This window comes from Anabrus simplex, chromosome 7 (genome assembly GCF_040414725.1).
Source record: "Anabrus simplex isolate iqAnaSimp1 chromosome 7, ASM4041472v1, whole genome shotgun sequence".
NCBI lineage: Eukaryota > Metazoa > Arthropoda > Insecta > Orthoptera > Tettigoniidae > Anabrus > Anabrus simplex.
Genome location: NC_090271.1, coordinates 167,632,893 through 167,660,566, shown reverse-complemented (window position 1 = coordinate 167,660,566; position 27,674 = coordinate 167,632,893). Strand labels below are relative to the sequence as shown.

Sequence of the window (27,674 nt, the reverse complement as noted above, 5' to 3'; positions counted from 1 at the left end):
TGGAAAGAAATGCCAATATTTCTGCAACAAACAATAAATATACGTATGCACACAACTTCTGAAAAATATGTTTTTCAAATGACCACCATTCCCTTCTTGACAAAGACAAGCAATCAAAGCAATTTCATAAGTTTGTCCAGAGTTTCTGGCTGTAACACATCAATTTCTTCTTGAATATTGTTCTTGAGCTCCACATTGGTTGCTGGCTTGTTGATTTAGATGTGTTCTTTGAGATATCTCCTTTTTTTTCTTTCTGTTTTTAAGTGTTAATAATAGACTTCAGCATTCATATAATTTGTCACACTTGTTCATAATATTACCCATTCATAATCATTGACAATCTTATGCAACATAAACAATATTGTAAAAATATATGCATGTTTGATTTGATAGAATCTGAGTATGTTATTGTAGAATGAAACATGCCATTCTGTTATTAATGTGTTCTTTTACAGGTGTGTTATAGTGTTCCAACTGTTATATTTCATGTGCCAACAGACTGAAAAGCTTAAAGGTTACATTCTTTGAGATATCATAAAAGAAAAAATCCAAAGCTGTCAAATCTGAAGATGTGGCAGAATAATAGACTGTTGATTTGTAAAGTAATATTTAATCAATTCTGTCTGCTGATCAGTGTTCAACTTTTGCATAGTTACTTTCCCAGGTGTCCTTTAGAATGCTACAAAACAGAAAAGGGATATCACTGTGGATACAAAGCAAAACTTAATAATTGCAATGTGGTCATTATACCTGAGTGCTAGTATGTATTTCAGCTCCTGCGAAAATTCTGCACCACTCTGTATTTCACTATATGTGTATCTTTCACTTTCTTGCCTTGGTTAGCTTACTCCTCTTAGGTTTCCCACCTTGATATCCAATCTTCATAGGCCTTTGAACAACAATAACAACTACGACAATCAGAATTTGGATACAAAAACTTCCAACATTAAATTAAACAGTTAAGCGTTTGCAGATGATTTACCGTCGAGTGGGGTTACTTGGGACAGTTTTAAAATTCAAATTGTTATAGAACGCTAAACTATAATCATACAAACTTGAATTAATTACAGTGAACAGGTCTCTGTTGGCTGTCAACATCTGTGCAATAAACCCTGTGAAAATATTATTTAAAATGCTTTAATTTAATTAAAAAGGACAGTAATACAAATTGCACAGAAACATCATGTTAACCATTATGAATCAAACTTGGGACACCTATGAATAGGTTTCTCCTTGATTTTAGTTATGTAGTCATCAACATAATCTAATTTAAGTTCACCATAATAGATTTTATTTTCAAATTGGTATAATTTTCATGTTTTGGTTACACTGCTATTTTGTGGTTTATTATACTAAAACAAGTAAATTTATTCATTGTTTGCGATGGTGATGATTACATTCCTATTTTAAATATAAACTTTCCCAAATGAAATATTTAAGTGTCAGTTTTTCCATATTAGTCATGGTACTAAACCTAAATTTGAAATTCTTAAAGCGTGGTTACATAGCACCAGTTTGGTCCAGAAAGGCTTTCACCAGAAAGGCTTTCACCAGGAAGCGAATGTCAAAAATTGTGAAAGGGAAACCCCACTTATTAGCTACAATAAGTCCATCAGTCAGTGATTTCTCATCTTCTGATGACAATACACGAGGGCGACCATAACTCATACAATTTTTGTTTGCCACCTTCCTACGTAGAGTAGATTTCGGTATATTAAACAACTCTGATGCCTTCCTGAATGACATATGTCCAAATTTTACATATTTTATGGCTTTTTCCAAAGTCTCATGGGTAAAATCATGGTATTTTCTGCTCCCATTCTCTTGTTTATTCTTTCTAGGCATGGTGATAAATATCTGGAAAATAATTCAAGGTGTCCCAAGTTATCCCACATCATACATTTGTTTATGAAATCTCACTTATATACTATAGACTGTCAGATATGAGCTCAATACATTGTTGTTACATTTAATAAATTCTAGGTTAGATGGGACACTAATAAACTGATTTTAGTGATTTTAGCTCTCCTTGGTATACACAGTTTTAGAAGGTTACTAAAGCAAACAGAAATAATAATGAAACTAAATCACAACTATGTAGTACATATCTCAACTTATAAAGCTTGAAAAAGGTTAGACAGTGTGCCTGAAACATTCACTTTAGCTGAGAAAAACAAAAACACTATTAGCATTATATGCAGGGTAGGTAATTTCAACCAACATAAATATAGGCTACCCAAAAGTGTCCCAAGTTTCCCTCCAGTTCCAAGTATCCCCACTGGACAGTAGCTGTTCTGTCAAACAATACAAGTGCTGCAATGAAAAAAATCAACCTTTTGAAAGAGACAGCAGAAAGCAAGGCTACAAATTTCTTTTGACAAGACCAAATACATGACAAACATTAAAGATGCTCCTAAATATCTTAACATGAAATATGGAAAAATTAGGAAAGTAAAAAATGTAAGTACTTTGGAGAAATAATTCAGCCTAATGGTCTTGATATAAAACAAACAAAACAAGACCACAAAAAGTGGAACTAACTTATCAATTAACTCAGACAATAAAAAATAGATTGTCAATAAAAGCAAAACTTCATAATTACAACGTGGTCATTAAACTCTAGTGCTAGTATGTAGCTGAATATTTTGTCTTAAAACAAAAATAGAGAAACTGATAAATTAGAAAAGAAAGAACGACTAAGAAAAATTCTTGGTCCGAAGAAAGATGAAAATGAATGGAGGAAAAGGAACAATAGAGAACTTTATTTTGAAAGATGAAAAATGAAAAGCTTTCAGACCATATCAGAGAAAGGAGGATTACCTTTTAAGGCCATGAAAATCCCAAAACACAAATCCAACAGTTCATTGAAGTTAAACAGGATATGGATGAACTGGGTATCTCAAGAAACAAGAAATTCAATAGAGCCATTTTCAGAAATAGGATTAAGGAGTTAGGGGGAGTTCCAAGAGAAAGAGAGGAAGCAAAGGAAACCTGTCTGGATGGAAGAAAGGAGGGAATATAGTGAAAGTGAAGAAATATTGGAAAGCCAGGAAGGCAAGGGCCGGCCCAATGGTGTAAGGGTAGCGTGCCTGCCTTTCGCCCAGTTAGGGATTTTTCTCTCGACCTGAGGGTTGGTTTGAGGTCCACCCAGCCTACGTGATTAGAATTGAGGAGCTATCTGACGGTGAGATGGTGGCCCCGGTCTCGAAAGCCCAGAATAACGACCGAGAGGATGCGTCGTGCTGACCACACGGCCCCTCGTAATCTGCAGGCCTTTGGGCTGAGCAGCGGTCTATGGGAAGGCCAAAGCCCTTTCAAGAGTGTTAAGTGCCGTGGTGGAAGGAAGGCAAGGAGAGGAAGTAAATCATGAAATTACTTCGCATGGACCACAGCAGGCCAAGATCTAAGAAAAAAGAACAATAATAATACCACTGCCAGTATACGGGAGGCCAGGTGCTGTCTGTCACAAGCTAGAACAAAAGGCAAGTGATGGAGGAGTAACACCTTTTTAAAATAACCTTGGTCCAACTGGCCTGGCTGGTAGCACCATGTGAGAGCCCCTTGCCAGGGTTACGATGAAGTCCTTACTGGCAGCTCTGGTGGAGAAAGAGACCTCTATGGAACAGCACAGTTGATGAGTGAGGCATTTTAGTAATCAACGTGCTGCCTTGTAGATGAAGTAGGAGTCTGCTAATGGCTAAGGGAGTTATCCTGACAGAAAATCCCTCTACTGTATTAGGCATAGCAAGTCAACACAAGTGGAAAAAAGAGTTGTTCTATTAGTGGTGGGGTGCTGTTTTGTAAATTAAAATTTGATAAAGTTGCCATGTTCTAATAAAAAGATGAAACTTATTCGTAGAGCTTTAATCTACTGCACTATTCTATCATATTAGACGTTAGTTAATCTAGGTAATTCAAAGTAACAGTGTTCAGCTGTAGCAGGGCCTCTCAGGGTGCATGCACCGGTGCATTGCACAGCGCAAGGTGCAAAAGATGACTTCGCTAGGTTGACCAGAGTGCAGAACCCCACTCCTGGATTTTAAGCAATAGCGCTGTTTCTCTCCTTCGCTACGCCTGTCTCGCTTGCTCCGCCTCTCTCCCCCTTCCTCACTTGCTCTGCAGCTTCCACCATCCGAGCAGAGTTGAGCCGAGCTTAGCCGAGTCGCCCCAAGACAAAACGCTGGTCCAAACTGAGTCGGGCCGATGCACGGTGCACAAAACCTCTGCGCTTCGGTTTGCACGCATGAGATTTTGGGCGTTTGAGAGGCCCTGAGCTGAAGGATAAGATGGATATCATTCTAGAGAACTTACTTTTCAACAATCATAAAACAACCCTTAGGAGGAGGCTTGTTCATTTGCACACCCAGCCTGCTGAAGTGGAGGATCGATGAATAAATAATAATTTTTTAATTTTACATTTTATGGCCTACATTGGACCACTCTAGTCAATAATACAAAGGATTTTTTTATTTTCCATCAGCCCAATATTTTTTCATTCTGAGAGATACAGCCTTCCTTTGTTCTGTTGAAAATACATTCCCATTGGACCTTTTATTGATGTTGGTCTGAAGCCTCGTGTGTATGTCTTGAAGTATTTTAACCTTTTCTGTTTTGTTTTTGAGATTGTCTATTGTTATTTCTAGTTCTTTAACGTCCTCCTTAATTTCTGTGATCCATTTAATCTTGGTCATGCTATTCCATAATTTTCAATTATTCTTCTGCTAATTCTGGTGTCAGATGTTCTGTAAGGAATTCTTTACTTTGTCGTCATAATGTTGGTAAACACTAGCACTGGTCAAATGGATATTGAATGTGGGGTCAAATAACAATGTACATCTACAGTAGCCGTCAGTTTCTATACTTAGCCTATTCATTCGTGTACTTGCCGCTGCATCATATGATGCCAGAATGTGTATCCTTTGTAATTATGTTATACCTACTGCGTCAATAATAGACCTCTGTAGAAATGAATACTGACATGTATTTACATAAGGGAGAAGGCCCGTGGTTGGCTACTCACATACTCCGCACAAACAACATTCAGCTCTGCCTACCTGTAGCCCTATGACATGTTGCTCAACGCACAATACGGAGAAAACGCTCTCGAGATCTCTTGACATTTCTTGTTCTGATAAGATGTCCAAAGAATTATATACGTTTTTTCCTAATGGTGCTCAAGACTGGCTCAATTTCCTTATAAACTGTTTTATTTGATGCTATTCTCCATTGTCCATTAACTTGATACTGTTTATTTATGCATGTTCTAATTATTATTCTTTCTGTCTTAAGTGTTCTGTCTGTTTCAGCTGTATTAGTAGTTTTAAAAATGGTTTCTCTAGCATAAGTTATTTCTGGATGTGTGACTGTTTTATAATGTCTTAATTTTGCTGCTATCGATAAGCTTTTTTTTATTGTATGTAGTCTTGGTAATATAATTTGCTTTGTTTAATTTATTTATTCTGTTATGCCAAGCTGGTTTCTCTTTAAGACCATAAGTTATGATTTCTCCTAAATACTTTAATTTATCAACAAGTTTGATTTCTTGCCCATCTTGTCCATTCTTGCAAGCATGGGCATTTATTATTCTATAAATTTTTGTTGTTGTTTTAAAGGTGATAGTTGCAATTCTTGGTGATATTGCTTGAAAATCAATTATAGAATCTATTACCATATTTTTAAATTCACTATAAATCCTGTTCCAAATTGGGGACATTGATTTTTAACTCCTTGGTCTGGTATTCCATTATAAATTCTATAACCTTGTGATTCAAAAGGTTCTTCCATCGTGTTTCTCATTCCTTGAAGGCCCACTATTAGAATATTTTGTTTATCTAATTCATCTGTAAAAGTCTTATGTCTTCCAATTTTACAGAGAGAATTAATATTGTGTCTTGCAATGTAGTTAATTTGTTGATGTTTAATCCTCTTAAGTTTAGTTGGTTGCAAATGCTCCGACTCAATGCTGTCTCTCAATTGGCTACCTACCGAATCTGAAGTAGCCTTCTCCTGAAGCCTGATTGGACAGGGCGGTGGAATTATTTTCCTAAAAGACTGCATTATTGACTATCAAAGGTGGTAATAATAATGATGATGATGATGATGATGATGATGATGATGATGACAATCACCATCTTATCTTTACTCAGATGCAGCTAAGTCTGAGCAAATATTGATTCTCTCCATTTTACTCTATATTTACCACTCCTCAGTTATCATCATGTTCTGGTGTTAGTCCCAAAATCTTATGCTTATCTTAATCAAATCCATCTATCTACAATCAAACCAAACCATTTTAAAAAGTTTGCTGGTTACTAACCCATTTGGGTTCATTAAGGTGTAAAGATTTCTGACAAAATCACAATCCCACGATAATAGTTATCTTTTATGATAATCATTTTGGTAAAACTCTGTGATTATAATCTTATTGCATTATACATTTTTGATAACTTGCTGTAAGGAATATTTGATTTTCTTTCTCTTCGTGATAGAGCCTCCATGGCTCAGGCGGCAGTGCGCCGGCCTCTCACCGCTGGGTTCCATGGTTCAAATCCTGGTCACTCCATGTGTGATTGGTGCTCGACAAAGTAGAGGCAGGACAAGTTTTTCTCTGGATACTCCTGTTTTCCCTGTCATATTTCATTCCAGCAATACTCTCCAATATCACTTCATTTCATCCATCAGTCATTAATCATTGCCCCAGAGGCATGAGACAGGCTTCAGCAGACGGCACAATTCCTATCCTCGCCGCTAGATGGAGCTTCATTTATTCATTCCATTCCTGACCCAGTCGAATGACTAGAAACAGGCTGTGGATTTTCATTTCATTTCTCTCTGTCATACATCTTCTTCTAAGACTGTTATATTTGAAGCATTTGGGTGTAAATAATGGTGTCTGATATTGTCTCGCAAATTGAGTTCTTATGTCTATGTGAAACCCACTCACCTTCTTCTCTTCGGACATGGTTGCAAGAATGGACAGATGGCAGAAAGGTATCAATTGGAAATTATAGCATCTGCAACCTGTTACAAGATGACCGCCCATAGATGGTTGATGTTTTCACAGAAATAGCCAAAGGATGCTGATATACTGTATTACAACCGTTGCTTTGAGACATGTGTGTGTGTGTTTTTTTTGTGGTTTAATGTTCCACCACTAACACATTGAAGTAATGCAAGAATGCAACAGGACTAGAATTGGGAAAGAAGTGGCCATGGCCTTAACTGAGCTTAGTGATGGCAGTCTGAGACAGGCTCTGGAGATTTCTTGAGACTAGTGTAAACAACTGTTCCTCACAAGAAATGTCGAGAGATCTCGAGAGCGTTTTCCCCGTATTGTGTGTTGAGCAACATGTCATAGGGCTACAGGTAGGCAGAGCCGAATGTTGTTTGTGCAGAGTATGTGAGTAGCCAACCACGGGCCTTCACCCTTATGTAAATACATGTCAGTATTCATTTCTACAGAGGTCTATTATTGACGCAATAGGTATAACATAATTACAAAAAATACACATTCTGACATCGTACGTTTCACAACTTATTTGAGGTGGTCATGTCAGCTGAATAACCCTGCAATATTTGTTAATAACTGTAGATAGGATGTACATCAACCTGGATACCTCGCAATTGTTGTTGAAAGCATAGCTTCCTGTGATGCAAAATGGGCTGGGGGTGTTCTTTGTAACAATTCTCCTTTTGTGATAGTATGTGTTTTCAAGTGCCAAATCATCCCGAAAGTATTTCTGCCGACGCATTTTAGTTCTTTTCAACAAACAACATAAGCAACTTTGTTTATTGCTGTCAAGGGGAGACTGGAAAACAGACATAGCATGGCAGTTCATGAATTATTTACAGGAAATCTGTAACTAAAAAGCTAGGTGACCCTGAAGTCAATCTCCTATTTGTCACTGCGACCATTCTCGACCCTCAGTTCAAAACGTTCCTTTCACAGATGCACGTCATGTGAAAAGCACAGTGGAGTATTTGACAACAGAATGTACGGCTATACTGACCGATACATTGAGTCGTGTATCACATACTTCAACCAGTGAGCAATGCATACCATCATTATCTGATGTATTTTTGGTATGGGCATCATGTGATGCCATAATAACAGCAGCAAAAAACAGAAGCCATAACACTGCAGCTGATGCTGCTATGGATATAGTGTAACCTTGGAGAAGCCTATGCTCAGCGTACAGACAATCCTCTAGAATCTAGCACTGCAACGAGAGCAGATATACCGCATTGTGTGTTTTAGCCAGGAAATACCTCTCCATACCGGCTACATCAGTTCTGAGTGAACAGATATTTTCCAAGACTGGTTTTCCTATTAATAAACATAGAAATATGTTGCAGGGGAAGCTGGTAGCCAAAAATATATATTTTAATAAGAATTAGGTGGCTGAGAAGGTCTAGTTAATTTGCATTATGATGAAGAGGCTCACATTATTAATATTACTCACTCACTCACTCACTCACTCACTCTCCTGGCGTTACAGTCCATGCAGGACCCTGGCCTCTCCTACAGCTGTCGCCCAACCATCTCTGTCTGCCGCACACCTTCTCCAGTTCCGGATTCCCAATGCCTGCACTTCCTCTTCCTAGGTCTTCCTTGCCTCCTTCTGCCTTCACGGTGTTGCTCGAGGGCCTTCTTGGGAACCCTCTCCTTCTCCATTCTCACCACGTGCCCCAAGTAGCTCAGGCATCTCTTCTTCGCTTCTGCAAGCAGGTCTACTGCAGCACAGAGCTGGTACACTTCTTGATTTGTTCGGATGCGCCATTCGCCTTCTTCACATACAGCCCCATAGATCTTCCGCAGCACCTTTCTTTCCCATACTCGGAGCCTGTTCTTATCACTTTCCATAAGCGTCCAGGCTTCACATCCATAAAGAACTACTGGCCATATTATGGTGTGGTACACAGTGAGCTTAAGCCTTCTAGATAGACTGGAGGACTTCAATAGTTTGTGAAATGCATAGAAGCATCTACTGCCTGCTGCGATGCGTGCTTGTATCTCTGCACTGACTAAGTTGTTTTCCGTTACCATGACACCCAGGTACTTGAATTCTGCAACCCTCTCATGCTGTCCTTCTTCCCATTCCAGGTCTCTCACCCCTTTGAACCTTCCCTTCTCCCTCATGCTCACCATATACTTTGTCTTTTCATTATTAATTCTCAGCCCCAGGTGTCTGGAACTTTCACACATGCACCGTAGTGCCTCCGTCAACTCTCTTGTGTTCCTACCAAGAAGGACAACGTCGTCCACAAATGCCATATACTGAAGCGATCTGTTGTAGATGGTATCCTGAGAGTTCAGTGGTATTTTCCTAATTACATGCTCCAGGCAAAGATTGAAGAGGGTCGTCGAAAAAGCATCTCCCTGCCTAAGCCCTCCTCGCACTGGGAACTCCCTGGTCAGCCTCCCCTGGATTTTCACTTTAGCTCTGGTATTCCTCAATGTCATTTCCACAAGATTGATGATCTTTCTTGGCACCTGCATTTCCTCCAACACCATTCGTAGCTTGGGTCTATGGACACTGTCATAGGCCTCTTTATAATCAACGTAGAGTTGATGCACGCCGACGTTATATTCGTGGCACTTCTCCAGAATTAGTCGTAATGACAGGATGTGATCAATTGTTGACCTGTTCTGTCAAAATCCACACTGGTATTCACCCAGTTCTTTCTCTGCATATGCTTCTAATCTCCTTACTAGCACTTTTGAGAAGATCTTGTATGCCACATTGAGAAGGGAGATCCCACGGTAATTGCTACATACCGTCTTGTCGTTCTTTTTATGGATGGGGCAGATGACCGGTAGGTTCCAATCTTCTGGTATGTCTTTGCTTCCCCACACTGCATAAATGAGATTATGCAGCTTCCTACAAACTTCCTCCCCACCATACTTGAAAAGCTCTGCTGGAATTGCATCTTCTCCTGGTGCTCTGTTATTATGCATGAGGGATATTGCCTCCTTCACCTCTTCTAAGGCCACTTCAGGCACGTTTTCCTCCTCGCCATCTGCAACCAACTGACCATCTCCTACCTGCTCTTGCAATTCCTGAATTTTCTCCCCTATAGGGTTCAGAAGGGCTTCAAAATATTCTGCCCACCTTTCCATTATCCCATTTTCATCTCCAATCAAGTGGCCTACTTTATCCTTACAACATTTTGTCCTTGGCTGGAATCCCTTCTTAATTTCCCTAGCTCCTTGGAACATGGCTCTGACCTTCTTTCTGTTCTGCATTTCCTCAATCTGTTGTAGCTTCTCTTTTTCCCACTCTCTCTTCTTCTTTCTCAGTACCTTCTTCGCCTCTCGTCTAGCTTGTTGGAATCTCTCAGTGCTCGCTCATGTTCTTCACTGCAGTGTTTTTTCTCTTGCTTCATTACGCCTTAAGACTGCTGCCTGACACTCATCATCGTACCATTCCGTTCTCCTCACAGGTTTCTGAAATCCCACCATTTCTGCAGCTGCACTCTTCAACGTATCATGTAATACTTTCCACTGCTGAGTCACTGTAGCTCCTTCTAGTTCTTGCTCTTGACCTCTGAGCTTTTCAGCAACCACTTCCCTATAGCTTTCTTTCTTCATGTCATCTCTATGCAGTGCCTGTACATCAAACTTCAAAGCCTTCTTTCCCTGTGTCTTCATGATATTGGCTATTTTCTGTCTGTACTTCATTATCACAAGATAGTGGTCCGAGTCTGCATCTGCCCCCCTCTTTGTCCTGACGTTCATAACGCCTGACCCGTGTCTTCGGTCGATAAGAACGTGATCGATCTGATTCTCTGTCTCTCCATCGGGAGACTTCTATGTTACCTTGTGAATATTCTTCCGTGGGAAATACGTACTAGAGATAGTCATCTCGTGTGCTATTGCGAAGTCTACGAGCCAAAGTCCGCTATCATTACTTTCCATGTGGATACTATGCAGTCCAACCATTGGTCTAAATTCTTCTTCTCTTCCTACTTTAGCATTCATGTCTCCGAGAACATTCTTAACATTATGTCTTGGAGCTGCATCATATTCTTTCTCAAGTACACTGAAGAATTCATCTTTCACATCTATGCTTGAGTCTTCCGTAGGAGCATGAGCACAGAATACTGTTATATTAAACAGGGAGAACTTTAAGCGTAGGGCACACAGTCTCTCATTCATGGGTTTGAATCCCAGAACCGCTTGCTTCACATCATTTGCTACCATGAATCCTGTTACCAGCTGGTTTTTATCACCCCCACTGAAGAAGATGGTGTAATTTCTCGAGTCCATAATATCTGCACCTTTCGATCTGATTTCTTGCAGTGCAGCAATCGACACCTTATAATTCTTTAAAACTTCCTTCAGATTCCTAAAGGTTCCCTCTCGGTGCAGGCTTAGCACATTCTAGGTTCCAAAAATAACATCTCATTTTCCTTTCCCTCGCTTAGTCGTCATCAATTTATCCATCCGGCTATCTCTGTAGGTAAGTCTTGTAACAAGATTTTTTTTCACGTGGCTGGGGTGTTAGCCCTGCGCACAACCCCCAACCTGGAGGACCAGGGAACCTTCTTTCTGGGTTACCATACCATAGCCGAGAACATCCCGTTTTAAGGCGCCGGATACTCGCCCTCACCCATCTCCTTAGGGAGTAGGATTTGCTGGTTACGTTGTTAGGCGAACCCTCCAACTCGAGCATTTCTCAGTATTTACCGTAGGCACCCACTCGGCATACATTATTACTATTAATATTTATTAATTCCACTGACCTCAATAGCTGCAGTCGCTTAAGTGCGGCCAGTATCCAGTATTTGGGAGATAGTGGGTTTGAACTCCACTGTCGGCAGCTTTGAAGATGGTTTTCTGTTTTTTCCCATTTTCACACCAGGAAAATGCTGGGGCTATACCTTAATTAAAGCCATGACCACTTCCTTCCCACTCCTACCCATTTTGTGTCCCATCGTTGCCATTGGACCTATCTGTGCTGGCGTGACGTAAAACAACTTGTAATATATATATATATATATATTAATTCCATAGAGCAGATTGCTTGCACAAAAATAATGTAAATGTGTGGAGCATATATGGTATAGTTTCATAATAAGTTATAAGTTACATTAATGAGAGAGTTATTTCTATTACAAAGTATATTGTACAGTGCATGTCAATGGCCAAGAACGAAAGGGTTACTATTCAAAATTCATGATTTTTCAGGAGAAGTATGTAAAGTTTTAGCAGTTTACATCACTGCCTCTCAAAAATACACTTGTTACAAAATTTTTATGAAAACTGATATGTACATAGTTCTTACATCAATTATTATAATCTGGAAAAGAGATACAACTCAGTATGATCCTTTTAAATTAAGCAAAGAAATTATATCCTTCTTCACCAAAATATTGGTAAACACAAGCAGTGGTCATATGATATTGAATGTGGGGGTCTGATAACGATGTACACCTACCTGTCAAAAGAATTGGAGCAAACTCAGGCATTTTAGGTTATACGTTCCACTCATATGTAATGGTGGTTGCATATGCAGCAAGGTGCATCTTGCCTCATCTCGAGTTTGAATAATGCATGCCTCTATTATTCAGGTAAATGAATCTACAGTAGCCGTCAGTTTCTGTACTTAGCAGACTCATTTGTGTACTTACCGCTGCATACAATGCCAGAATGCGTTTCCTTTATAATTATGTTATACTGCATCAAAATAGACCTCAGTACAAATGAAAGAAATGAACGCCCTAGTCGTTTGTTGACACATATTTATGGAATGGAGAAGGCGCGTGGTTGGCTACTCACATACTTCGCACAAACAACATTCAGCTCCATCTGCTGTTGCTTTAACAGGAAGCTGAAGGCTATTGTTGTTCAGTGTTATGAAATACCTGCAGAATGGGTGGAACAAGACAGCAGAGTGACTTTGAACATGGAATGGTTATCAGTTACTGCATTAGTAAGAATTCGGGGCCATTTCTGCCCTCCTCAGGTTCGCCAAGTTGACTGTTAGGGAGATGTTTGTGAAGTGAAAACTGGAAAACATAACCACAGTAAACTTAGGTAGGTCACAAGTGTACAGGGACAATTGAGCATTGAAGAGGGTGATACCGGAAAGTCGTATGACATCATGAGATACCATTATTCACGAATTCCCCAGTGTTACTGATTGTGTAGCTTGCACCATGACTGTACATTGGAAGGTACAAGGACTGGGGTTCAAGGCTCAGGTACCCATGCATAAATTGCACATTTTGCTGGTGAACGCTAAGCGTCACATTCAGTGGCGTAAAGAGTACTGCATGTTATTTTACTCTTCCACTCTATTCCTTTCATGATGACTATCCATTGGAACAGCCATCTATAATGTTGCCTGTGCAGAAGACTCATTTACTCAGGGACATTTCACAAATTCCATAAGCAGAATTTAACTACTCTTGCTTCAGCACTGCAGGATGAACAGCCTGCCATTCCTCAAGAGATGTTCCGACACCTGGTAGACAGAGTTTGAGCTGTAATATAGGCCAAGGGTTGGTGCCATTACCAGGCAGTATATCCAAGGAACAGTAGAGGACAGTTATGAATAGGTGTTCAGATACCTTTGATCATATAATATAGCTAATGGAGCTCATCATATTTTGGTATAACGAGATGCTATGAGAATTTGTATGAATCGCAAGGATCAAGTTAAAATAGTTCTAGTGAAGGAATCAGAAATGTATCCCATCTATAAAAGATCTGTTTTCTAAATTACTTAGTCATTATTTTCTGACCCTCAATCTAAAGTAAATGCCGATAATTTTGTAGCCTTTGACATAAAGCAAAAATCAGTGTTTCCACAATATCAGTCCAAATACAGAAATAACAACAGATATGTTATATCAGGTGCTGCCAACTTGGGAAATGGAAAGTGACTACCAAGTAAATGTGCTGCATAGAAGTCTTGTTTCTGGTGATCCATCTATACTAAACAAGGTTGTCAACACGGGGAATGAACTGAGATCCAAGTACAATATGAGAACCTATGACACAGGTAAGACTATGGTCACAAGTGCTGTGATATATCCAAGTGTTTATGTACATTAACAACACAGACTGTTGTACAGGTTCAGTGCTGATAAGGATGATGGAACATATTCTGACAAGAGACATATTCGTGGCTGGTGTCAGAGACTATCTCAAGGCCTAGTAAGTACATCTTCAATGAGGTAAGAATTACATAAGGGTTGTTCAAATGAAACACAGACAAAGCTGACAACAATGGCACTTGCATTAATAGCTCAGAACTTTTGCTACTGATTGTATGTCACACTGCCTCAGAAAAGTCTTACAGCGACAATCGGTTGGAACAGGGCTAGGACTGGAAAGGAAGCAACCGTGGCCTTAATTAAGGTCCAGCCCCAGTATTTGCCTATTTTCGAAGTGAGAAATCACAGAAAACCTTCTATAGGGCTGTCAATAGTGGGGTTCAAACTCGCTCAGTGAAGCAACATTCATGTTTAATAATTACGTCCAAATGAATACAACGTGGCATGATTCGGTCAAGAAAGGTGCTTTGACCACGAAAGCTGTCACAAAGTGTGCTTGTGCTTCATGGTAGTACACATCAGTGCTGCCAACTCAACAATGGACAGTTGCAGTTTTCCCTGTAATTATTTTCTGACCCTCAATCTAAAGCCAAGATCTCTCCACCTTGCAACAATCACATTTTTGGTTTGCAGAAGAAAGCCCTGAAGAGTAAGCGCTTCACCAACATCAAGCAGTTCCTGATGCTGTGGAAGAGTGTTTCAAACAGCAACCAGTGTCATTCGTTGCGGAGGCTGTAGAGAAACTTGTTCAGCATTTGCACAGGTGCCTGATGGGTAGACTCCCTCAAACTGTCATCAGTATTTTGTTGTGTACAGTGTATGTTGTCCAACACGTACAGTATTTGTTTTGTTTCATTTGAAAAACCCTTATAACTAAAGAGTCATCATTGTTATCATCATCAACAGAATTTTCCCACTCCAGTTTCCTGGCTGTGGTTTCTAAGTGCTGTACATTTCAGCCTTTCCACAAACCACTCCTTTAGGGTTGCATATCAGCAGATATTTTGTAATATTAAAAGAAACCTTCGTTAGAAAAAAATTCCAGCAATTCCAGCATCTCTTAAAATCATTCATAATTAAAGAGACATTAGGTACATTACGTTGTGATTTTATTAGTTGTTTGATTCTGGCTTAGTCTGGTGATATTTGAAAGTGCTCAAATACATCAGCCCCATGTTGGCACATAAAAGAACTGCAATGGGACAAAAATCTGGCACCTTGGCATCTTCGAAAATTGTAGAAGTGTATGATATCCAATTATTATTATAATAATATTGAGACTTTCAATTCTATGTTAGCACTTCCAAGATCTCACCTTACAGTTTCTTCTACACCGTCCTATTACTGTAGTGACACAGTCCATATCCTGAATTTTTAGTGTAGTAAATGAAGTTAAAGCCTTCATGTCACTGTCCTCTCCAAGAGCATATCTAAGAGATTTATTAAAATTTTCCCTATTATCTTTTTGCTTGGTTTTGTTGAATTCAGGAAGAACTGCTCCAGCTGCAGTTTTACGAATTGATTGAATGCCCATCCCATTATCTTCCGGCTTTACCTTGCTCTGGATATCTTTCAAAACATCCGAGTAGGTCTTACCATTCTTAGGTTTAATAAGTACTGCTTCTGGACGACTTCTTAATACTCCATAATTTTGTTTCAAGTCCATCCTGCTGAGATGAAATTTCTTCAAAATTCTTCTTCTTCTCTTCTATCTTAGTCTTCTTAGATTTAGTCTGCATACATCCCTTCTCATCGGCATTTTTATTTGCCACTAACGATGCCAAGGGTAGTTCATTCTTCTCTGTAATAGTCAAAGTCATATGCTGCATCTCCATAGTTCTCTCCATGATGTTTTGTATGATGCTCTGGCATGAAGAGCTTCTTCCAATTTCTTCCAGTCGTGCTGAATTTCCGACTTCAAATTCTTTTATTGAATTGTCAGGAGACTTTTCAGCAAAGCCCTAGCAATCTCGAGCTGCTCTTCCTTCATTACACTGAAATTCCATTAACTGCTGATTGGTATCAAGTGTTAAATCCATTACATCATTACTCTCACTGTCTACTTCCATTTTTGTAACGGCCATGCAATTTATATATTTCCCTATTTCACCATCATCATATTCAACCCTGTTGTCACCGTTGCTCGACCTTTTCCTATAAGTTCAAGAAAACTCCACTGAATCATACTGAATCGGTGTATCCAGCATCATGCCAACAAGGGATTCTAACTCGCCGTGACTTGTATCATCACGATTATGAGTCTTGTCTATTATGTTGTACGATCTTTGAACCAACCTTATAACCTATAAATCAAGTCAACTTGATCAAGTACTTTTTTTTTAAAATTAGGAAGCTAACAAAAGTAATAATCACAAATAGAAATAAAGAATATGAATATTATAACATTAAATGTACTCACTTTCTAATTAAATATGGTGATAATGATAAATGTAATGAATATTTGAAATTATTATTTATTGTTTTCTGTTGGTTTATGTTTTCTGTATGTGAATTTTGGAATTATTTGATTTTCATGTGGCTTCAAGATTGTTTCATTGTCGTGGGAAAAATTGAAGTAAAATGTAAAAATTTTGGCACATACTGTAGTACACGCGCTAGATCGGCATGGGACGATTCCCGAGTTTCCGGTTTCATCCTATTGCATTAATTTCGAAGTTTCTGGATGCTATGCAATGTTCTTTATCAGCACTAATTACTGGTCCCTAATTGATTATAATAAAACTTGTTGTGATTGGTGGGTGAAGGAAAAAGAACGGACGCTCATTGGTTGTTTTACGATTTCCTAATTTCTGGAGAGAAGCGCTTCGCTAGAGCCAAGCTCTTCCAAGGAGTCTTTGAATCGTGACCATTAAAGGGAAAGGTTGCCTTCTGCAGGTGACGGGTCTTCTTGGCCCCTCCAACAGGTAAGCATTTGGTTTTTTTTTTTTTAATCTTTCAGGTTATCTTCAAAAGTAGTGTTCCGTTTAATTTCTTTTGCCAGAGCTTACCCGTTTTTTCCCTTCAATCGCCAAAATTTCAGTAAAATGACTTAGCCTGCCGGCAAGTCATATCAGAGTTGTTAAGAGACAGTTCCCATTTCTTTTCTTGATTTTGTAAATTAGATATTAAACGCCTTTCGATGTAATCGTAAAATGTAAATTTCTCCTTGGGGCTGGCTCATTTATCCCATTTCATCTTAGTGTATTCCCATTTAGGATGGGCACCCTTTCACAGAAGTGTTTTTGAGGGGGTTGCCTCCTAAAGGTGCCCTGCACTAGAATATACATTTTATATGTTGTTTCCCTTTCTTACATGTACATACTCATGTGATTTAAATGTTTCGCTATGAACAGTGGAACGTTGTGTGAGATGTTCAGACTTACAGTTAAATAAGTAAAATTTTACCCTCGGGGTAAATTGTAATTATTTTTAATAAGCATTTTCGATTTTTTTAAAGGTATTTTGTTTGATTATTTGCGCTGTAATTTGAAAATAAATTGTTAAGTAAACTTATGAATTTAGAATCACTATTGATTTCGCTTCTTCAGCATTGCCAATACCTTTCATCGCCTGGATATGGTTTCCAGTCGCTTCCCAATTATCCTTTCTTAGCCATCATGTTGGTTAACCTGTTTGTTATTGTTTTCTGTGCTTAATGTGCGTATGGTTTCAATTTCATACATATCATTATCACGTCTCTTTGCGTCAATTGGTGTTGATGTGCAACAAGGTAGTTGCACATCATCATCATCATCATCAGTTTTCCACTCCAGTTGCCCGGGTGTGGTTTACGAGCACTCTCTACTTCTGTCTGTCCATGTACCACTCTTCACTCAAGACGACATCCCAGCTGACTCCTCTTGTTCCTATGTCCTCTTTCACTTGGTCCAGCCATCTCTTCCTAGGTCTTCCTACCGGTCGTTTTCCGGCCACGACTGTGTGTAGCCATTGTTCTGCTGTCCTTCCATCGTCCAATCGTTTGACATGGCCAAACCATTTCAAACGGGCCCTTGTCACTTTTTCATTCAGGGATGGGTACACACCAGCTTCCTGCCTTATTCTTTCATTCCTTACCCTGCCCCTTTTTGTCTTCTGTACCATAGTTCATTTCTGCGGCTTGTAGTTTGCTATCCACTTGTTGGGTTGTTGTGCAGGTTTCTAGGCCATATGTTAGTATGGGGGTGAAGTATGATTGGAATAGAATCTGCTTTGATCTTAAGGGAACTTGTTCGTTCCAGAGGAGGTTCCGAACTTGATGGTAAAACTGAGCTGATTTTTGAATGCGGTTGTTAATCTCATGCTGTATTCTGTTATCACTTGAAATGATGCACCCAAGATATTTATATTGGTCTACTGTTTCCAGCTGTGTACCTTCCAGCATTATTTTTCCTTTCTTCTTCTGCCTGTTGACAGACATAGTAACAGTTCTCGATTTATTTATTGTTAATCCGTGTGCTTTCAAATGTTCATTTCAGGTGTTCAGCCTCTCTTGGACTTCCTTCTCTGTATTTCCCCAAATTACTACATCATCTGCAAATGCAAATGCATTGATGTCCATACTGTTCTTCTGCTTAATTTCTTTCAAGACTTCATCCATGACAGTGATAAAAAGTAAGGGTGAAAGGGTACTGCCTTGTTGCACTCCTTTAGTGGTTTGGAACCAATCAGAATTACCGTTTTCTATCTGTACGCAACTGCAGCAGTCTTTGTAAAGCATTTTAACTTTCTGGATAAGACCTTTGGGTACATTTTTCCTTCTTAAGCATTCCCATATAGTCTTCCTTGGAACACTATCAAATGCTTTTTCGAGATCCAAAACCACTATTGTTAAGTCTTTGCCCTTCTCCGAATGCTTTTCTAACAGTATTCTAAGTGCAAATATGAGATTGGTAGTTGATCGGTGTTCTCTGAATCCATATTGTTCTTCCTGTAGTTGTGGTTCTATTATTTTCCTTAGCCTTTTTTCAAGTATTTTCTCAAATATTTTCAAACCATGAGACAATAAAGTGATCCCTCTATAATTGCTACATTTCTTCCGGCTTCCTTTTTTGAAGAGAGGTATTATTATTCCCTTTTTCCAATCATCTGGGACTTTCCTATCCTTCCATATTGCATTAATTACTCTATGAAGCCACCATATTCCTATTGCGCCAGTTGCTTTGATCATATCTGCACTGACTTCATCAAATCCTGTTGATCTTTCTTTGGGCATACTATTAAGGGCAGTCTCTACTTCCTTCCATGTTGGCGGGCTCTCTTGGTCAGCCTCATCATTGCAGCTTAAACTGACCTGCATGGTTATATCATTGGAGTCTTTCCAAGTACATTTGTATAAATTATTAAAATAGGATTTCATGATCTTCCTTATTTCTGTCCCTTCCCTGACTATGTTACCATCTGGTTCCTCTATTGCTGTTATGTATTCATTGTCTCTTCTTATATTTCGTATTGTTCGGTAAAGTAGTTTAGAATTAGCTTTGCTGTCTTGCTCTAGTTTATCTGTGAAATCAGTCCAAGCTTTCTGTTTTTCTTCGGCCACAATTTTCTTTACTCGTAGCTTCTGATCTCTGTATTTCTGCTGCAGTTCGTTTACTCTAGATTCAGTCCTTTGACTTCCTTTTTGCATTTCTTTGTCTCTGGCTTTCCTGGTTACATTTTTCGCTTTCACAGCAATCTTCACCCGATCGTTCCACCAAGGAGTTTCTTTTGCCTTCATTTTGCTATTAGTTTTACCACAAACTTCTAATGCAGCTCCGACAATGCTTTCTTTGAATCTAGTCCACTCGATGTTGCCTTCTTGTAATGCATCTGATGGTAATTTATTGGTCACTTTTTTTGTGTATTCAGCTTGTTCCTCTGCCTTCTTTAGCTCCCATGTCTTGATTTTTGGTTTCCTGTATTTCTGAGGTCTGTAAATTTGAATGTACTTTATTGTTGTGAGGAGAAGTCTGTGGTCACTGTCCAGGCTTTCACTTGGTATAACTCTGACATCACATATGGTCTTTCCTGTTTCATTGTCTGATATAAAATAATCTATCAGAGTTTTAGTATCTCCATTCCAACTGTATCTTGTTAGTTTATGACTTAGCTGCTTCTGAAACCAACTGTTGTTTATTCTCAAGCCATTCCTTACATATAGATCTAGAAGACTTTCTCCTTCTGGGTTCCTGTCTCCATAACCATGTGGACCTAGTACATATTCATATCCAAGCCTGTCTGATCCAACTTGAGCATTTAGATCTCCCATTACTATGATATTTTCCTCTCTTTCTATAGCTTCTTCTAAATCAGTTCGGAATTGTTCTTTTTCCTCTTCGTTACAGCCAGTCTGTGGGGCATACACCTGGACTACTGTCAGCACACTCTTGTTAAGAGAGATGTTCAACTTAATAATTCTTTCATTAACATAAATTACCTCACTGATGACATCAATGTCCTCTCTTAATATAAAACCTACACCATTTTTGGCTTCTGTTTTGTTTCCATTCCAATGTAGTTTGTATCCTTTTCTTAGCTTTCTTGTTCCTCTTCCCTTCCACTTTGCCTCACTCAGGCCAAGAATACAGAGGTTCCTCCTTTCCATCATATCTATCAGCTCCTCGCTTCTGTCAGTCAGGGTCAGGATATTTAATGTTCCAATTCTGTGTTTTGGACTTTTTCTTTTGGGCTTCTTCTCCAAACATCGTACTTGAACATCAGCCTTACGGTCATCATACGTTGCAGATGTTTGAGAAGATGTGTCTATCCGGTATTTGTTTTGCGATCCGAGGCTCGTTTTGTAGTTGAAAGCAATCAATATAACCCTTCAGTTGACTTGCTAAGCCTAACACTGCTGGGAATTTTCTGTCAGGGGTATTCTCCCTTAGCCTTTGGCAGTCCCCTACCTCACTGCAAGGCAGCAGCTGATGAATTTATGTGTCATTTCCTACACAAGGGTCACATCAAACCTTCTAGGGGAAACTCCCCCAACCGTAGCTGTTGGTCTTCCCCTAGTTTGTTGGGTTTGGTATCGGCCACCCAACCCTCGGCCAGACAGTCGCAGGTAGTACCGTCTACTGTCGCATACGGTAGCAGGATCTCTCCTGACCTGACATTTAAGGTAGTTGCACAATGGTAGCAAATATTCTTATCTTTATTATTCATATTATGACTTGTAGCCGTTTATACCAGAACGGTTACAGAATGTTTTATGATTACATCAAAAGGCGTTGAATATCTAATTTATAAAATCAAGAAAAGAAGTGGGAACTGTCTCTTAACACAACTCTGATATGACTTGCCGGTAGGCTAAGTCATTTTACTGAAATTTTGGCGATTGAAGGAAAAAAACGGGTAAGCTCTGGCAAAAGATATTAAACGGAACACTACTTTTGAAGATAACCTGAAAGATAAAAGAAAAACCAAATGCTTACCTGTTGGAGGGGCCAAGAAGACCTGTCACCCACAGAAGGCAACCTTTCCCTTTAATGGTCACGATTCAAAGACGCCTTGGAAGAGCTTGGCTCTAGTGAAGCGCTTCTCTCCAGAAATGAGGAAATCGTAAAACAACCAATGAGAGTCCGTTCTTTTTCCTTCACCCACCAATCACAACAAGTTTTATTATAACCAATTAGGGACCAGTAATTAGTGCTGATAAAGAACATTGCGTAGCATCCAGAAACTTTGAAATTAATGCAATATGATGAAACCGGAAACTCAGGAATTGTCCCATGACAATCTAGCGCGTGTACTACAGTATATGCCAAAATTTTTACATTTTACTTCTATTTTTCCCATGACAAGAAACAATCTTGAAGCCATATGAAAATCAAATAATTCCAAAATTCACATATAGAAAACATAAACCCACAGAAAACAATAAATAATAATTTCAAATAATCACTACAATAAATCAAATCTTAAAATATAGCACACATAGATATTCACACGTCTTACCATCACGTAGGCAATAATAATAATAATAATAATCATAATAATAATAATAATAATAATAATAATAATAATAATAATAATAATAATAATAATAATAATAATAATAATAATAATAATAATAATAATAATAATAATAATAACAACAACAACAACAACAACAACTAGCAAATGTATCCGTGCTTCACTACAGTACTCTACATTGTATACAGATATCGAAGTAAATTACTGTACATGCAGTGAATGAGATTTTTTAATTTGCATGCCACTTAGCGTTATCCAGAAACAGCACAGGGAGGTTTGGATATGTTGTTTTCAATGTAAAGTGTGAGTTGCAGAGTTGTGATGATAATGGAAGGCTCACTTGCCTACTGCCATTCACAGTAGAGTAAGAAAGTTTTCATTATAATTGGAGGTTCCATTACCTACCGCGCGGTCACAATCAATTTTGGGAGTTGGCCTTTCCTACTTCCAAACAGATTATAGTTGAGGAGTTTTTACTATAAAGTCAGGCACCTTCCCTACTGCCAGTCAAAATTGAGTTGTGCTGTTATCATTATAATGACAGGCCACTTGTCTTAATGAGAGTCACACCCAGTTGGTCAGTTTCCATTATAATAGCCAGAACACTGTGTCTAATACCAGTCACATTTCAGATGGGTAAATTTGTTTATAATGTTGGCCACACTTGCCTACTCCCAAACACAATCGGTTAGGGGAGTTTTAAACAAAACTGCATGCTCCCTTGACTTATGGCTGTCAAATCGAGAAGTGAACTATTATTTATAAAGGTAGTCCCTTGTTACTAATGCTAGATACAAAGGAGTTGGATCCCATTCCTACTGCCAGTCAAAGTCCATGGGGAGAGTAATGATTACAATAGCAGACGCCCTCCTGCTGAGAGTCACTATCAATGTAAAATATTAATTATAATGGCAAACACACCCTTTCTACATCGCTACAAATCGACTTCAATGAATATATATAGATGGGCATACAAAGTACAGTATATGCATGTTTAATATATTGCAAACATTCGTTTACAGATTAATTGCTGCTAAACGATACATCACACCGGAAAACAGATTGTACTATAAAATGCCTCATTTAGCAGTCTAAATGGCTGGTCTTAAGATATTTTCTCTTGTCTCAAATATTTATGGGTGAAATTGAGTTAGAAACATTGAATAGGGTGAAATTTGGGTGAGGTTTTCTCTCAGTGCATTACTTTTGGGTACTAATGTGACAGCTAAAAACATAGAATTTGGCTCACGTATGGGTACTGGGTAGCCCATGCTCATGTAGAATTAGTTGATTCTATCTTTCGTACAAGTGATTTGTGCTACAAATTATATGTGTACAAAGAGCAAACTGTAGGTATAATCGAGAAATAGAGGCAAATCTAACATATAAGGAATAGAGATACGATGAAACATCATAGGGCTAAAGTTGTAGATCATTCCAAATTGAACTGAGATTGTAAAATCCGTTTTGTGATACGACTTACGGTTTAGCTACGAAATACCTCGGAACAAAGGTCTGCACTGTCATTAAAACTGCCTCAATATTCCAATATTTTTTGGGGGTAAAAAAAAACAAATATTTAAGGATCTTGGAAGCTTTCCGTCAATTACAGGTTAAGACATATAACTTCGCCAAATTTCAATTTTCCTCGTCTGGCAAATTGTGCCTCAATCGTGATTTTGGGGAGGGGATTAAAAATGAGGACTATCAGGAAACTATAGCTAACAAATATGCAGATTGTCATTATTACACTTGAAACAGATAGCTGTACGAAAATTTAGCCAAAAAGGTCAATGTAGAGACACATGGTCATTTTGAATTTATTTATATAAATAAGGAATCTGCTATGCTATACAGAAAAACACATTTTGGGCTATGTCTGCTGGACTTAAGCTGCAAAACAGACCATTCATGATATCTCCATTATTAATCCTCCTACTGAAAAAAATGTACATGAGAAAAAAATTTAGAAATGGATTTCCATCAAGGTTGGTCGATTTCCAGTCAGATTGGTTTTGTATATATTGTGGGAAAGTAAAATCACTGTATATGTTCCGTATAAACTCACAGTCCATTCTGGGAATTTGAAATGGTATGGACCTAAAAACTTACATACTGACAGGTGTATGCTAAATATGAAGTTTAGTTGAAATATCTCCAGTAGTTTTCAAGTTATAAGAAATACGCTTTACACACACCCGCTCTGGAGTTAAGTCCGGTGGGACTTGTACCGAAAAACGGTCCGTTAATGATATCTCCCTTATTAATCCTCATATCAAAATGATGCACATGAGAAAAAAGTTTAGAAATTGATTTTCATTAAGTTTGGTAGTGTATATTTTGTGCGAGTGCAAAATCACGGTTTTGGCTTCGTATAAACTCCCAGTCAGTTCAGGGATTAGAAACACTATTGGCCCTGAAACCGTCCCAAGAACAGGTGGATTCTAAATATGAATTTTGGTAGAAATATATCCAGTAGTTTTCAAGTTATAGACAAACAGACAAACAAACAGGGAAATAGACACCAAGATGGTCATTATTACACCTGAAACGGATAACTGTACGAAATTTTTGCCAAAATAGTCAATGTACAGACACATGGTCATTATAATTTTATTTATATAGATAGATAAGGAATTTGCTCCACGTATAACACCTCTTGGGCTATGTCCGCTGGACTTAGCCTGAGAAACAGACCTTTCATGATATCTCCCTTATTAATCCTCCTGTTGAAAAAATACACATGAGAAGAAAAATTAGAATTGGATTTCCATCAAGTTTGGTCGATTTCCACTCAGGTTGGTCTTGTACTTTATATATTGTGGGAAAGTAAAATCACCATTTTGGTTCCCTATAAACCCCAGTCCATTCCAGGAATTTGAAATGGTATTGACCTTGAAACCTACCCTTGGACAGGTGGATGCTAAATATAAAGTTTGGTTCAAATATCTTCAGTAGTTTTCAAGTTGTAAGGAATAAGCTTTACACGTACCCTCTCTTGCGTTAAGTTTGGTGGGACTTGTACCAAAAAACGGTCCGTTAATGATAATCTCCCTTATTAATCCTGGTATCGAAATGATGCACATGAGGAAAAAGGTTTAGCAATTAATTTCCATTCAGGCAGGTAGATTTCTATTAAGTTTGGTTGTGTACATTTTGAGGGAGTGCAAATTCATGGTTTCAGTTTCATAACCCCCATTTAGTTCAGGGATTTAGAAACAATATTTGCCCTAAAACCTGTCCAAGGACAGGTGGATTCTAAATATGAAGTTTGCTGGAAATATATCCAGTAGTTTTCAAGTTATAGAAAGACAAACAAACAGACACCAAAGTTAAAAGTTATGCAGATGGTCATTATTACACCTGAAACGGATAACTGTATGGAAATTTTGCCAAAATAGTCAATGTACAGACACACGGTCATTACAGTTTTATATATAGATAGATAAGGAATCTGCTCCACGTATAACACCTTTTGTTACAAGATATTAGAATAATTATGTATTGACGGTTTTCACTTTACAGAGGTGAAAAAATGAGTGTATTCTCCTAATTCAATACATCATATATTCCATCATTAGACAGAATAATAAAATTCAAACATGTTTCATCTCGTTTGAGCCATCTTCAGTGAAAATGCAGGGGGGGGGGGGGGGTGAGTGTTTGAAATAATTTATATAATACAAGCTAAAAAATGCCAAAAAACATAATGAATGAACAAATGAAAAAACAAAAGAGAGCCTAGATAGAAACAAAATTACCACATTATACAATATTTGAATCATTTTTTTCTGAAACAGCACATGTCAATAAATCTTAGTTAGGAGATATCCACCTAAAACGTGCACACGTCAGAGACAAGTGCTGTTTCTCCAACTAACTATTATTACCAGGCAGAGCTACCAGATAAAGCAATGCAGTGACGTGTGTAGTTTCTGCAGAAAATGATACATCTATACTTAAAGACTGTATTACTTGCCTTAACTCAACTGTGGCAAAATCTTGACATGTGTCGTTTCAAAAAAAAACGATACATTTACATCATCATGTGGAGCAAACAACAACTCACTGCGACAAAATTCAGTGAAACAGGGGTTAATACAAAACATAATTGAAACTAAAACTGTGTTAACCTAAGAAGAAAAGAAATGAAAACAAATTATACAGATGGATATCAACAATAAGTGTACATAGTGAGGTTGCGGACCTCTTAGTTTATAAAATATTTGTTTTGTAACAATACAAAACAGGATGAAATCACTGTTGAAAATTCAGGCAGAAAATCTATCCTTGTAGTTTTTAGCTTGTATTATGTAAATAATTTCAACCCCCCCCCCCCCCTTTCCACTGAAGATGGCTCAAATGAGCCAAAACATGTTTGAATTTAATTACTCTGTCTAATGATGGAATATATGATGTATTGAATTAGGAGGATACACTCATTATTTCACCTCTGTAAAGTAACACCTTTTGGGCTATGTCCGCTGGACTTAGCCTGAGAAACCGACCTTTCATGATATCTCCCTTATTAATCCTCCCGTTGAAAAAATGCACATGAGAAAAAAATAGAATTGGATTTCCATCAAGTTTGGTCGATTTCCAGTCAGGTTGGTCTTGTACTTTATCTATTGTGGGAGAGTAAAATCACCAATTTCGTTCCCTATAAAACCGCAGTCCATTCCAGGAATTTGAAATGTTATTGACCATGAAACCTACCCTTGAACAGGTGGATGCTAAATATAAAGTTTGGTTCAAATATCTTCATTAGTTTTCAAGTTGTAAGAAATGCGCTTTACAAGCACCCTCTCTTGCGTTAAGTTCGGTGGGACTTGTACCCAAAAACGGTCTGTTAATGATATCTCCCTTATTAATCCTGGTATTGAAATGATGCACATGAGAAAAAAGGTTTAGAAATTAATTTCCATTAAGGCAGGTAGATTTCCATTAAGTTTTGTTGTGTATATTTTGAGGGAGTGCAAAATCACGGTTTTGGTTTCGTAGAAACCCCCAATCAGTTCAGGGATTTAGAAGCAATATTTGCCCTAAAACCTACCCAAGGACAGGTGGATTCTAAATATGACGTTTGGTTGAAATATATCCAGTAGTTTTCAAGTTATAGAAAGACGGACAAACAGACAAACAGGCAAACAGACAAACAGACACCAAATAAACCTACTCTTGGACAGATTGATGCTAAATATAAAGTTTGGTTCAAATATCTTCAGTAGTTTTCAAGTTATAAGAAATACGCTTTACACGCACCCGCTCTTGCGTTAAATCCGGTGGGACTTGTACAGAAAAACGGTCCATTAATGATATCTCCCGTATTAATCGTGGTATTGAAATGATGCACATGAGAAAAAGGGTTTATAAATTAATTTTCATTAAGGCAGGTTGATTTCCATTAAGTTTGATTGTGTATATTTTGAGGGAGTGCAAAATCATGGTTTCGGTTTTGTATAAACCCCCAGACAGTTCAGGGATTTAGAAACAATATTTGCCCTAAAACCTACCTAAGTACAGGTGGATTCTAAGTATGAAGTTTGGTGGAAATATATCCAATAGTTTTCAAGTTATAGAAGGACAGACAAACAGACACCAAAGCTAAAAATTATCCAGATGGTCATTATTACACATGAAACGGATAACTGTCCAGA

General features: G+C 38.2%; 1 protein-coding gene across 5 annotated transcripts in view; it reads left to right on the top strand.

Moving 5' to 3' along the window:
- LOC136877760 (aminopeptidase N) overlaps positions 1-27,674 on the top strand; it is a 210,109-nt gene that overhangs the window by 65,774 nt on the left and 116,661 nt on the right. For 4 of the 5 annotated variants that reach the window (XR_011018591.1, XR_011018592.1, XM_068228639.1 and 1 more), the window contains exons 7-8: positions 13,862-14,009; positions 14,083-14,164. The exons of the other annotated variant lie outside the window; for it this stretch is intronic. Coding sequence is in view for 2 of the 4 variants with exons in the window: in XM_068228639.1 (XP_068084740.1) it covers positions 13,862-14,009; positions 14,083-14,164 (230 nt within the window). In the remaining 2 variants the exon portion in view is untranslated. The remainder of the gene's footprint in view (positions 1-13,861; positions 14,010-14,082; positions 14,165-27,674) is intronic. 5 annotated transcript variants of the gene reach the window in all.